The following is a 13,286-nucleotide window of genomic DNA, read 5'->3' on the forward strand; positions in this document are numbered from 1 at the left end:
TACTTTGTATGTTAGTAAAAAAATAAAATAAAAAATTAAAAAAAAAGAAAGGGTATAAGGATTACAAAGGAAAAGTACTGTCAATTGAGGATGGTGTGTTGTTTTTGTTTTTGTTTTTTTTAAAGATTTTATTTATTTGACAGAGAGACACAGTGAGAGAGGGAACACAAGCAGAAGGAGTGGGGGAGGGAGAAGCAGGCTTCCCGCAGAGCAGGGAGCCCACTGTGGGGCTCAATCCCAGGACCTGGGATCATGACCTGAGCCGAAGGCAGATGCTTAATGCCTGAGCCACCCAGGCACCCCCAGATGATGTGTTCTTAATGAAAAAAAGTCTTACACAAAACAGTAGAGATAATAATTTAGCAGTGTTGCCAAATATAAGGTCTCTATAGAAAAGCTTTCTCCACAACAACAAAGAATAGTTAGAAAATATGATGTAAAAAGAAAAAAAGGAATGATCCCATTTATAATAGCAGTAGAAATCAAAAGCTGTAATTAGGAATATGTTTAACAAAATACCGGTGGGGCACCTGGGTGGCTCAGTCAGTTGGATGTCTGACTTTGGCTTAGGTCATGATTTCAGGGTCCAAGGATCGAGCCCTGCATCAGGCTCTGTGCTCAGTGGGGAGTCTGTCCCTCTCCCTCTGCCCTCCCATTTCTGTGCTCACAGGGTCTCTCAAATAATATTTTTTAAAATCCATAAAATAGAACACTTGAAATTTACTAGAAGATAATCTAAGTAGAGAAGAGGATGATATTCATGGATAGAAAAGTAAAAATAGCTCTTCTCCCCACATTGAACTATAAATTCAGTACATTTCCACTTGCAATCTCAACAGAATGTTCTTGGAGGAACTGGCTGGTTCTGTTATGTGGAAATGCGTATTTTTTTTTAAATCTGAGAAAATTTATGTACCCATGCCTAGACCATAGGAAACATTCAATAAACATCTGTTATTATAAAAATAAAATAGCTAAGATACCCTTGAAGAAGAAGAGTCACATACAACAGTGCTGGCACACTACCAGATACCAAGATTTATTTTGAGGCTATCTTAATTGTGGCAGTGACCTACTGATGCAGAAATTCACAAATAGACTAGTGAAACAGTAATGTCTAGAAACAATCCCATGTTTATATGGAAACTTGACTTATGACAAAGACATTGATAATTACCACAGAGGAAAAAAAAGACCATCAAATAAATCATGCTGGAATAATTGGTTATCTGTAAGGAAAATAAATGTAGTTGGACACTTACTGTATATCATACCAAAATCAACTCCATGAGGACTAAAGACTTAAATATGAAAAGCAAAAATGTAATCCTCTTTAAGACGGCATAGGAGAATATCTTTATGATTTTGGTGTAGGGAAAGATTCCTTAAACAATACAGGAAAGATGAAGATGGTGCGGATGGGGAAGATGAGAAAGGTTACATACTCCAGAATGTGACTGCCAGGGACTCTTTGTGGTGCACCTTTCCTAGGAAGGAGCTATGGTCATGTGGAAGTTTTTTCAGGTTCATAAAAAATACCGCAATACCAACAGAAAAAATTTTTAATATCTGGGGGAATCAGACAATTTGTATGAATAGATACAATCCTGCAGGGAAAATATCCTTTCTAATAACTAGAAAACAAAAAATTTTAAATTGTAAGATACTATTTAACATTATATTGGCAACAAAATGTAAGAAAATATCGTCCAAAGTCGATAGCTTTATAAAGAAGCTACAGGGAGAAATATACACATATACCTATGTATATGGAAAGCGGTAAAGATTGAGTGCTACAGAAAAAGTTCATTCCGTTAATTCAGTAAACCCATTCCTATCTTAAAAGCAAAATACTGATTATATGAACATTTGCACTTAGTATTTTATCTTTTTATTTTTTGAAAAAAGTATTTTATTTTGTATGATTACATTCAATTAGCTGGCATATATAGTACATCATTAGTTTTTGATGTAGTATTCAGTGATTCATTAATTGCGTGTAACACCCAGTGCTTGTAGTTTTAAGAGCAAAAAACTATAAGGAACACAAATATCCAAGAATTTACTAAGAAAACTTACCTTAAAATGATTAAATACATAATCATTTAAAACTATTACTTTTGAAAGCTGGAAATATTTGAAGTGTTTTTACATGTGGCAAATACATCAAAGTCTGAATGAAAAGGGAATGGAGGATTATCAACAGTTGCAAGTATGGTATGTAATGAAGCTTGCTTAAGGGTACCTGGGTGTCCCAGTCAGTTAAGTGTCCGACTGTTGGGTTCAGCTTGGGTCATGAGAAAGAGCCTGGCATCGTGCTCAGCTCAGAGGCCACTTAAGGCTGTCTGTCCCTCCCCCCCGCCAGTGCTCTCCTCCCTCCTTCCCTCTCTCTCTCTCATTCTCTCTCACACATTAAAAAAAATAATAATTATGCTAACTTAGTAGGATACAGCAGGAAATTTTTCCACCATTGCTTTTAACATTGTAGAATGTACTTTTATTTTAAAAGCACTTAGCATATAATTATAATATAGTTGTTATGCTGTCCCTCAAAAAGGAAAGTGAAGATTTTTTCATTTGCTTTTATAATTTTAGGAAAACAGTGGTCTGTCCTATCATTGATGTGATCAGTGATGATACTTTTGAGTACATGGCAGGCTCTGATATGACCTATGGTGGCTTCAACTGGAAGCTTAATTTCCGCTGGTATCCAGTTCCCCAAAGAGAGATGGACCGAAGGAAAGGTGATCGGACTCTTCCTGTCAGGTAACTACTTTGTCAGACATTTTCCCCAAGGTGTTATAGACAGGGAAGGGAACAGTGGAGCTTTGGGAATTGTATCAAAAGGATTCTAAGTATATTTTGAGAGACATGAGACACTTGTGTACCATATATGTAAAGAGCCACACAGACATTATTATATTAAAGAGGGCTTTCTCCTCTGACCCATTAATAAAATTGGGATTTTTCATTTATATAAATCTAGTGCACCTGGAAAGTGATGGTTTCATGCGTAAGTTCTTTTATTCCTATATGAACAACATTTTGCAAATCTGTCAGATTTATGCTTTCAGTTAAGGATAATAATATTTAACTTTAAATCCAATTATCCCTGAATTAATTTAAGCGTAATTATAATGTGAAAATATTACCTAAAAGTGGGTCATAGCGCCAAACAAAATACAAGCTTGTAAATTCAGACTTGTACCATCTGGATGGTAGTTACTGACTGATGAGGTTAGAAAAGCATGTTTCAAATATAAAAATAACCAGAATTGACAGAAGTATAAAAAAAGATTTCGTGAACACATTCTGATTTTTCCCCTGTATTATACTTGGTCATCTATAGATTTTTTTTCAGAAAGGGGTAAGAATCTTGACGTTATTCAGAGCCTTGAAATCAAGACCATGAGTCTCTGAGCCATCCTGGGATTCGTCGGGGCAGCATCAGCTTGCTGCCGCTGTCAACACTGAGAGCCCGTCAGGGCCAGGCCTTAGCTTTCTTGCCTCCCGGGCTTCTCAGGCCTGCTTTCCCTTTTCCTTGGGTCCTGTTCTGGCAAAGCTAAGGAGAATTTCGTTAATTCTATGCTAAGTCCTTTCCTATAGCAAAGGTACTTGTCCACGGATTTGCTGACAATTGAAATAACCACCTAAATCGGGAGTTCCTAAGCGTTCCGTAGATGGTGGGCTTCTTTGAGAAATCTGATAAAAGCTAGGAGTCTTTTCTAACAGGGGGAAAGTGTACACGCACAAACAGCGGGTTGAGCATACAATTCTAAGAAATGTAGAGATTTCTCAAAACCTAGGTCAAGAAACCCTGGTACTAAATGGTAACTCTGGGTGTTGGCCTGTTTCCTCTGACTTCTAACATAGTAGACTTCTCATTTTTTTTCTCTTCTAAAATCCATGTATGTCCTAACTTTTATGTGGAAATGACTGTTTGTCCTGGAAAGGCACATGCTGCAGCCCTTCTAATAGCATGGAATCCGTCTGTTTTTAGAGCATGGAATTGGAAGTGACAGTTCATCCTGAAGTGTGATCACCATTGTCTCCTCTGTCCCTGGAACTTGTTTTCTTCTAGTCGGAGTCCATTTTTCTCCATGCTCATCCTTCATGGAAATCAAGTGGTTGATTGATACTCATTTACATCAGTCCTCCTTGGTTATCCTTTCTCTGCTTAATTCCACCTGTTTGCACCCACTCTACATCTCTGGGCCATGTTCTGATGAATTGGGCCCCTCTTCTGTAGAGAATGAACCATTCTTGATCTGGCTAACAGTCCCCTTAGGAGTGACTGATTGTATTCTCTACTCCTCATCTACTAGGAAAAGGATGTCAGTGTTTTCATCCTATGCAGTCTACCTCTTTGAAGTATTTGCCTCACTTTAGAACCTGGTATGTTAGAGTTGCTAACATAAATCCAGTTGGCTGTCTAGTCAGTATAGTTAGTTAATATAGTCAGTGTAGTTGCTAGGGACTATGGGAAGATACCCAGTCAGATGAAGAGAATTATGATAACTAACTTCTGTTTAAGGAGTTTCAGATGGAAGCTTAGTCAGGACCTATGGACCCAGAAAGGTACTGAAAGCAGGAGAGGCCTTGCGATGGGGCAGAGAAGGCTCTCAGGGCACAAGCTGTGACAGAGGGTAGGCCCAACAGTCAGCATGTCTGAAGACCAAATAACATGGCAGAAAAACAGAAAATCCTTAGGTCCCTATGAAAGTTTCTGAAGAGTGTAAGATAAAGCATTTGTTCTCTAGTTCTGAACAGTTAATGAAATAACTTTTAAAATAAAAACTTATTATAAATTTTAAATTTTTAAAATTAACAGCATAGTATTATGATTGAATTTCAGAACACCTACAATGGCAGGAGGCCTTTTTTCAATAGACAGAGATTACTTTCAAGAGATTGGAACATACGATGCCGGAATGGATATTTGGGGAGGAGAAAACCTAGAAATTTCCTTTAGGGTAAGTTCCTTTTGGGAAAAAAATAATCTTTTATTTAACCCTAAATATAGATATACTTTAATTATTCATATTATGTAGCTCTAAATAAAAATTGAATTTAGTGTGAGTTTTGTCAGACTTCAAAAACCTCAGTTCATAAAAATTTCGTATTACTCTTAAGGTTCCTTATAAACTGTATTTTAAACCAATAAATCAGTGATCTTAATAGTTAAACTGTAAAACTTACACAAGATTCCCTAGTTGTTTTGAATTTTTGTTATTTTCAAGGAAGTAATTCAAGCTCTAAAAATAAAAAACAATATGTAGTTTCTATATGCTACTATGGTACTTGACTGCCAAAAACATAATTTCACTTTCTGTAATATGCTTTGTCCTTCTGTTGTGAAAATTATTCCTGCTTACATAAAACCTGGTCACTTTACCGGCTTTACATTTTTTAATAGAAAAAGGCAAAAGAATTCTGAAATTGCTCCAACTTAATTTAACCCGGTCAACCTTATATAAAACCCAGTATTTCACATTGACTAAAATCAACATGTTAAGTGACATTGCGTATTTCTGAAATAATCATCCGGAAACACACAACTTACAGTGCAAACCACATTGAACTACATTGTAACCTAAACCAGCTACGTCACTTCATTCCTAGTGGATTACTTTGCTCTCTTAGAAAAGGAGAGGTTTGGACTCTAGATCATCTTAGAAATCCCATCCAGCCATTATCACTTTGTGATCCTGAGGGAACTTTAAAATAGAGAGACTGAATATTTAATAGAATCAGAACTTCTCAAAATCTGTTTCAATTATAAATAACCGATTCTTGACTTACAGAAAAATGCATTTTGAAAGGAGCAAAAGGATAATTTCATTAAACTAAGAATATGAACCCAAACTTGATCCCTCTTTTACCCATTTTTAGTTTTTATTCTCATGAAGATGACAGTGTCCTGTAACTGTCCAAGTGAGTATTTCTAGGATCTGTTTATTGTACAGGCTATGACAAGTTTGGAAAAGGAGGAACAGATAGGACTCCGGCTGAATAATCCATGGTCAAAACCGTGTCCTCACTGTCATGGTCATGACTATGAGCCATACATATACTACAGAAAAAATTTAAACTTGAATTTAAATTTAAACTTAGGGGCACCTGGGTGGTTCATTTGACTAAGTGTCTGCCTTCAGCTCAAGTCATGATCCCAGGGTCGTGGGATCAAGCCACATGGTTGGCTCCCTAATGCTCAGCAGGAAGTCTGCTTCTCCCTCTCCCACTCCCCCTGTGTGTGTTCCTCTCTCGCTGTGTCTCTGTCAAATAAAAAAAAAAAAAAAAAAAAAAAAAAAAAAAATTTTAAATAAATAAATAAACCATCATTGTTTTCAGATCTGGCAATGTGGAGGGACTTTAGAGATCGTCACCTGCTCACATGTTGGACATGTGTTTCGGAAAGCCACACCTTACACGTTTCCAGGAGGCACAGGACAGATTATCAATAAAAATAACAGACGACTTGCAGAAGTATGGATGGATGAGTTCAAGAATTTCTTCTATATAATTTCTCCAGGTTAGCATTTTGCATTAGAAATATAAGACTAGGGGCGCCTGGGTGGCTCAGTGGGTTGAGCCTCTGCCTTCAGGTCATGATCCCAGGGTCCTGGGATTGAGCCCCATATCACGCCCTCTGCTTAGTGGGGACACTGCTTTTGCCTCTCTGCCTCTCTGCCTACGTCTGCCTACTTGTGATTTCTCTGTCAAATAAATAAATAAATAATCTTTAAAAAAAAAGACAAGACTAGAACTTTCTTGTCCCTGATCCTAATGCATCTTAGAAGAGGTAAGAAGGGGGTAGAAAAGCTTTGAGAAGAGGCAAAGCACCAACCTCATAGGGTTGTCATAAGGAAGAAATGAAATCACACACAGTGTACAGAGTGGCCAGCACAGAGCCTGCTGTGTTAGTAACAGGAAGCTGTCCGGGCCTGTATTGCAGATGTTACTGTGAGCCCAGGTGTTACAAGTGTTCTCTTTTATTTTTAACCTAATTGTAATGTGGAACATTTGTATGAGAATTTGAGTCTCTCAGGGCCAGTGCAGAGCACAGTAGCATGCCTCATGGGACTTCTGTCCAGGAACTTCTCTGCCATTCAGGGTGTTGTGGGAACAGTGGTTCCACAGCCCTAAGTCTTCCTGACATTGTTAGCATTCCAGCCTCGTTTTTTCATTACCACAGTACCATCAAGTCACAGTTCACACACCAGTGAGTTGTGCAAGAGAAACCTTCCCGAAAACAGTTGCTCTGCTTAATATTTGGGCAAAAGAGATCTTGATTCTTATTTTTGCCTTCACATAAGTGAAAGTCTTCTGAGCCTAGGAAAAGTTACATTTGTGTGTAATACAAGCATTGTATTTAATTCTCACAGAAATTTAATTTTTCGGGACATCTGGATAGCTGCCAGTTGAGCACCCACCTTCAGCTCAGGTCATGATCCCACGGTCCTGGGATCAAGTCCTGCATTGGGCTTCCTGCTTGGCAAAGACCCTGCTGCTCCCTCTGCTTGTATGCATGTATTTTCTCTCTGTCGCTCCCTGACAAAATCTTTTTTAAAAATTAATTTTTCTTTGAAAAAAATAAAACACATGTAAATATATTTCCTTGTTTTTTATTTTGGACGGTGGATTTATGGTATATCACTTCTATGGTCACATCACCAAAATGGTACCCCTTTTCCCATTTGCCTGGCTTGTTAAATGCAATGTTTAAATATAAATTTGTTACTTAATAGAATATGAATAATTCAGAATCCGTTATTTCTTTCCACAGGTGTTACAAAGGTAGATTATGGAGATATATCATCAAGACTTGGTTTAAGACACAAACTACAATGCAAACCTTTCTCCTGGTACCTAGAGAATATTTATCCTGATTCCCAGATTCCACGTCACTATTTCTCTTTGGGAGAGGTAAAATATATATATTCTATGTGGTTATTTATGTTCTCATTCATCAAAAGCAGTGGATGTTAAACATCCAACAAGGGAATCACTTCATACTAAAATTACATAACCTCAAGTGTGAGAAAGTTCTTGTCAGTTAACACCGTCTACCTCCTAATTTGAAATCTTGTTGATTTTTTGACGTGTTGCAGTTTATTAAAATAAGAATGTTCTGCTCCTAACTTTACAGGGTTGGACTCTTATTTCAATATTTTAGTGTCTTCTGCAGACTTCTTATTTTAACAAACTGACCCATTTAGTTGAAAGCATACATTCCTAAAGATAAGGTCCTGGTGTTAATTAACCTGAAATGAAAGAAGTAAAGATAAATTTTGAAGAACTGACAAGCAAAGTTGGAAGGCCATATATAATGTAAGTCATATCAGCAAATGATATGTGTGGAGAGGGCCACAGCAGGCCTCATCCCAGGGCTGAACCTTTCTGACACTCAGGGAAAGTAACCCCGCCATTCCATAAGAGGCTGCCACTTCTTCAGTCTTCCCGTGCATTCAACAAATATTTGAGTATCTACTGTAGATACTATCTTACATACAAGGGATACAGCAGGGAATAAAGTCTCTGCTCTTGCAAGCCTTGTAGTCTATGGAGGAAGCTGGCTATTTAAAGTACACAGTATAGCAGGCGGTACTAAGGGCAAAGGAGAATGAGAATGGCTGGCGGGCTTGAGTATTGCTGCTGTTTTTGTTGGGACAAGGCCCCTCATAGTTTTGGTTTTGAGCAGAAATTTACAGAAGTGAATAAGGAAGTCATATGAATTCCTGGGGAAAGAGCATTTCAGGCCCAGGGAAAAACAAGTACAAAGGCCCTAAGATAAGAGTGTACTTAGCGCGTTCCAGAAACAGCAGAGGCCTTGTCTGAAATGGGATGAACCAGGGTGGGGAGGGTAGTAGAAGATGAGGTCGAAACATACCGAAGGTGAGATAACATAGAGCTGGTAGGCCACAGTAAGTACATTATGTTTTATTCTGAGGATGGGAAGGCAGAGAGAGCCAAGCAAACCTTCACTGGGAAAGGAACAGATTGCTTTATTGAGCAAAACTATGAGGGGACAAGAGTAGAGCTGGAGTCTTGGTGAAGGGAAAGAGTAGTGAAGGACTGTGTTAAGATTTTCACCTGAGATACTAGGAAGGAAAGTTGGCATTATCAAGATAGGAAGGCTTGTGGAGGAGGCACAGAGACATTCAGTTGGGCAGTTTGGGACATGTTAAATTGGATCCACGTAAAGATACAGGGTAGGTCATTGCATTTACAAATCTTCAGTCTGAGTGAGAGACTGGGGCTGGAGATCTGAAGTTAGGGACTATCAGTATATGAAACAAAACTGCATGAGATCGCCTGGGGAAGACCAAACGTAGATGGAGAAGAGGGGGGAGGAACGAGGATCCAGCCATACCAAACTCCACAATGTAGAACTTAGGAAATGAGAGGGAATTAGGCAAAAAGATTTAGAGAAGAGTGACCACTGAAATAGAACCAAGAGAGTGGTATCCCAGAGACTAAGTGAAAGATGTGTTTCAGGAAAGAGGAAGTGGTTGGCTGTTGAGAAAGACTATTGCAGAGAACTGGCCATTGGACTGGCAAAGGAGAAGCTGTCATTAGGCACCATCTCACTGTGTCCATAGGGTTCCCATGGTGATTGGTAGGGACAAAATCCCTAGTGGCTTCGAAGAAGTGGAGATCACGATTGTGGCAAGTCTTGTAAGAAATTTTGTTTAAAGAAGAGCAGAGAAATGGTTGGTAGCTAAAGAGGAATATGGAGGAAAGGGGGGGTTGTTTGCTAAAAAAGAGCCATTGATTGTAGGAGTCATGTTTAGTAGATGATCATGGTGGGGGACAGGATGAGAAGGCAGGGCATCCATTGAAATAGAAAGGAAGGTGGAGGGAGTGGGGACAAATGTTAGGGTCATTTGAATTGAGGGTAGAAGCAGGTAGTTGTGGTGGAAGTATGAGCTCTTCTGATTCTTTTGTTTCCTTATTGAACAGAAGATTGTCAGTTGAAAGTGAAGAGAGGGTATTGATTGGGGGGGGCAGGTAGGGAACGAGGAAGAGATGTAGAGTAGGGTGTCAGAGAGCAAATACATCACAGAGGGGAGCCCAGGGACTAATAGTGGTGAGTCAGAGTGAAACTATTCAGTCCATGCCAGGGTGAGTACAGGTTACTGTTCGCCCTTAGTTGTTACTGAGGCTACTTCAGGCTTGACTCGAGCGCCTCTGAACTTTGTTGTCATTTAAGAAATTCATCCTCAAGCAGATGAGTATGCGGTTTCTTGCTTCATTAATGAGACTGTTCCCTTTGTTGTAGCCACATTCCGGTCAAGGGGGGTTGTTTGTGGGAGGGTGAATATTGGCCATCAAAATTTTCAGTGTACCATGGAATGTATATGGGGGCTGTACCATGGGAAGATTTATAGCAGTTGCTCCTGTAATTTGCCTTTTTAAAAATTTATATTTTACTTAAGTAACCTACAGTGCAATATTGGTTTCTGGAGTAGAATTCGGTGATTCGTTATTTACATCCAATACCCAGTGCCCATCACAAGAAGTGCTTTCAATACCCATCACCCATCTCGCCCGTCTCCCTGCCCACCTCCCTCCATCAACCTTCAGTTTGTTCTTTATCATTAAGAGTCTCTTGTGGTTTGTTTCCCTCTCCTTTTTCCCCCTTTCCCATATGTTCATCTGTTTTGTTTCTTAAATTCCACATGAGTGAGATCCTGTGGTATTTGTCTTTCTCTGACTTATTTCATAGAGCATAATACACTCTAGGTCTATTCACGTTGTTGCAAATGGCAAGATTTCGTTCTTTTTGATGGCTAATATTCCAGTGCACGCATGTGCGCATGCACACACGCACACACAATCTTTATTCATTCATTAGTCAGTGGACATTTGCTATTTGAGCTCTCTCCATAGTCTGGCTATTGATAATGCTGTTTTAAACATGGGGGTGCATGTATCCCTTTGAATCTATTTTTGTATCCTTTAGGCAAATATCTGGTAGTGTAATTGCTGAATCATAGGACAGTTGTATTTTTAACTTTTTGAGGAACCTTCATACTGTTCTCCATACTGGCTGCACCAGTTTGCATTCCCATCAGCAGTGTAAGAGTGTTCCCCTTTCTCTACATCCTCTCCAACACCTGTTTTTTGTGTTGTTAATTTTAGCCATTCTGGTCGTATCTCATTGTGGTTCTGATTTTCCCTGATGATGAGTGACGTTGGGTATCTTTTCATGTGTCTGTTAGCCATCTGGATGTCTTCTTTGGAAAAGTGTCTATTCCTGTCTTCTGTCCATTTCTCCCCACCCCCCCCAGCCTCTAAGGTCTTCTGCTCATTTCTTAACTGGATTATTTGGGTTTTTTGGACGTTGAATTTGATAAGTTCTTTATAGATTTTTGGATACTGACTCTTTATCAGATATGTTATTTGCAGATAACTTCTTTCATCCCATTGGCTACCTTTTTAGTTGTGTTGATTGCTTCCTTCGCTGTGCAGAAGTTTTTTATCTTGATGAAGTCACAGTATTTTTTTGCTTTTGTTTGCCTTCTCTCTGGTGACATGTCTAGTAAGAAGTTACTACAGCTAAAGTGAGAGAGGTTTCTGCCTGTGTTATCCTCTAGGATTTTGATGGTTTCCTGCCTCACGTTTAGAAATGGATAAAAGCATCTGTTTTGAATTTATTTTCGTGTGTGGTATAAGAAAGTGGTCCATTTTCATTCTTCTGCATTGTTGCTGTGCAGTTTTCCCAACACCATTTTTGAAGAGACTGTTTTTTCCATTGGATATTCTTTCCTGTTTTATTAAAGATTAGTTGACCATATAGTTGTGAGTATACCTTGCCTTTAGAATAGAGAAGGAGTTGTTTTTTCCTCTTGAATTGACCCAATTTTGGATAATACTTAGGCATTGTTCGCTGGGCCAGAATACAGGCGTATTATAAAGAGCTAACCCACAGTAGATGATTGCCAAGGCAAGTTTGTTCTTTACCTGCCTCTTAACAGCTGGCTTTTTAAAAACAGATTTTATCATCCATGGCCTGCTTGTCACTGCCTTTTTAACAAAGCAGATGGTCCTAAGCTTGTTTGCCCTTAAGATCAGGCCATCCTATAGAGTTGCTCTAACTTTTGGGGTTGGGGTCTTTCTTAAGCACCCACCCTAGTGCAGCTGGGGATCTCATGCTGGGATCATAACTCCAGCTACATGAGCTTTACTGTGCTAAAAACTGGAATTTAGACTGGAGAATTTAGTCTGGAGAATCCTGAAATCCTAGGATTTTAGAGTAAAAGGGAATGAGAGGTAGGAATTTAGTCTCTACCTTCACTAAGTCTGACTCTCATAGCTGCTGTAAAATCTGGAACTGAGTAGATGTGTTTCTTTGTGATATCTAATAACTGTTAATCAAGGCGATAAATAAAATAAACAACCAAAGAAACCAAGTAAGTCAGACCTTTTGACAGCTTAGTCAGTCTTACGGACTAACCCATGGCTTCTCTCGGCAGATCTAACAACCCTAAGATATGTAGTGAGCATGAACTCTGTAGGTGCCGGTCTGAGTGCTTTATGTTTTCCTCAAACCAAAACTATGAGATATAGGTGCTATTATCTCCACTTGACAGTAAGGAAACTGAGGCATACCTAAATGGTTTGAACAACATCCTCAGGTCACAGCTGCGAAATGGAAGAGGTGGAATTTGAACATAGACAATATGGCTTGAGAGCTTGTGCTCGTAACCATTAACACCCATACTCTTTCTCATATCCAACCAATATTTCTCTTATGGCCGAGAGGGAAAAAGTGAATCCAGATTCCGTTATACGAGATTCCAAAAATCTTTAATTGTCTGTATTGTTCCACCTTCTGGAGGAGAATAAGCAAAAACTAAGAAACCTAGGCTCTTGGTTCCTGTCTGTTCCCAGGAATGAGTGTGTTCACAGTTATTTTCAACTTCCATATTATAATGATAGATGTAATGATAGATGAGTTGCTGAATGTGTGGATAAGGAAGAAAACCTGACATTTATCCTGGGCCTTCTATGTGTGAGTTTCTGTTAGGCTTCTGCATGTGTTACCTTACTGAGCGCCCTCGGCAAATCTGGGAGAGATTGGTACCCGTTACACAGATGAGAAACTGAGGTTCTTACAGCTTTCCCAGTTACTGTGTTCTAAAGAATACTGAGGTCGAATGTCCCCCAAGCTGCTCGACTAGAAAGGCAGGGGATGGGGGAGGAGGAAGTAGATTTTGTGATCAGAAATGTTTGGGAAATGCTGCTTGTTATATCTTAATATCTTTCTCTACCACCCGTCC

General features: G+C 39.0%; 1 protein-coding gene across 1 annotated transcript in view; it reads left to right on the plus strand.

Moving 5' to 3' along the window:
* LOC132008068 (polypeptide N-acetylgalactosaminyltransferase 1) overlaps positions 1-13,286 on the plus strand; it is a 30,543-nt gene that overhangs the window by 8,801 nt on the left and 8,456 nt on the right. The window contains exons 3-6 of the mRNA XM_059386460.1: positions 2,596-2,766; positions 4,856-4,973; positions 6,352-6,532; positions 7,787-7,926. Of these exons, the coding sequence (XP_059242443.1) occupies positions 2,596-2,766; positions 4,856-4,973; positions 6,352-6,532; positions 7,787-7,926 (610 nt within the window). The remainder of the gene's footprint in view (positions 1-2,595; positions 2,767-4,855; positions 4,974-6,351; positions 6,533-7,786; positions 7,927-13,286) is intronic.

This window comes from Mustela nigripes, unplaced genomic scaffold, assembly GCF_022355385.1.
Source record: "Mustela nigripes isolate SB6536 unplaced genomic scaffold, MUSNIG.SB6536 HiC_scaffold_30, whole genome shotgun sequence".
Taxonomy (NCBI): Eukaryota; Metazoa; Chordata; class Mammalia; order Carnivora; family Mustelidae; genus Mustela; species Mustela nigripes.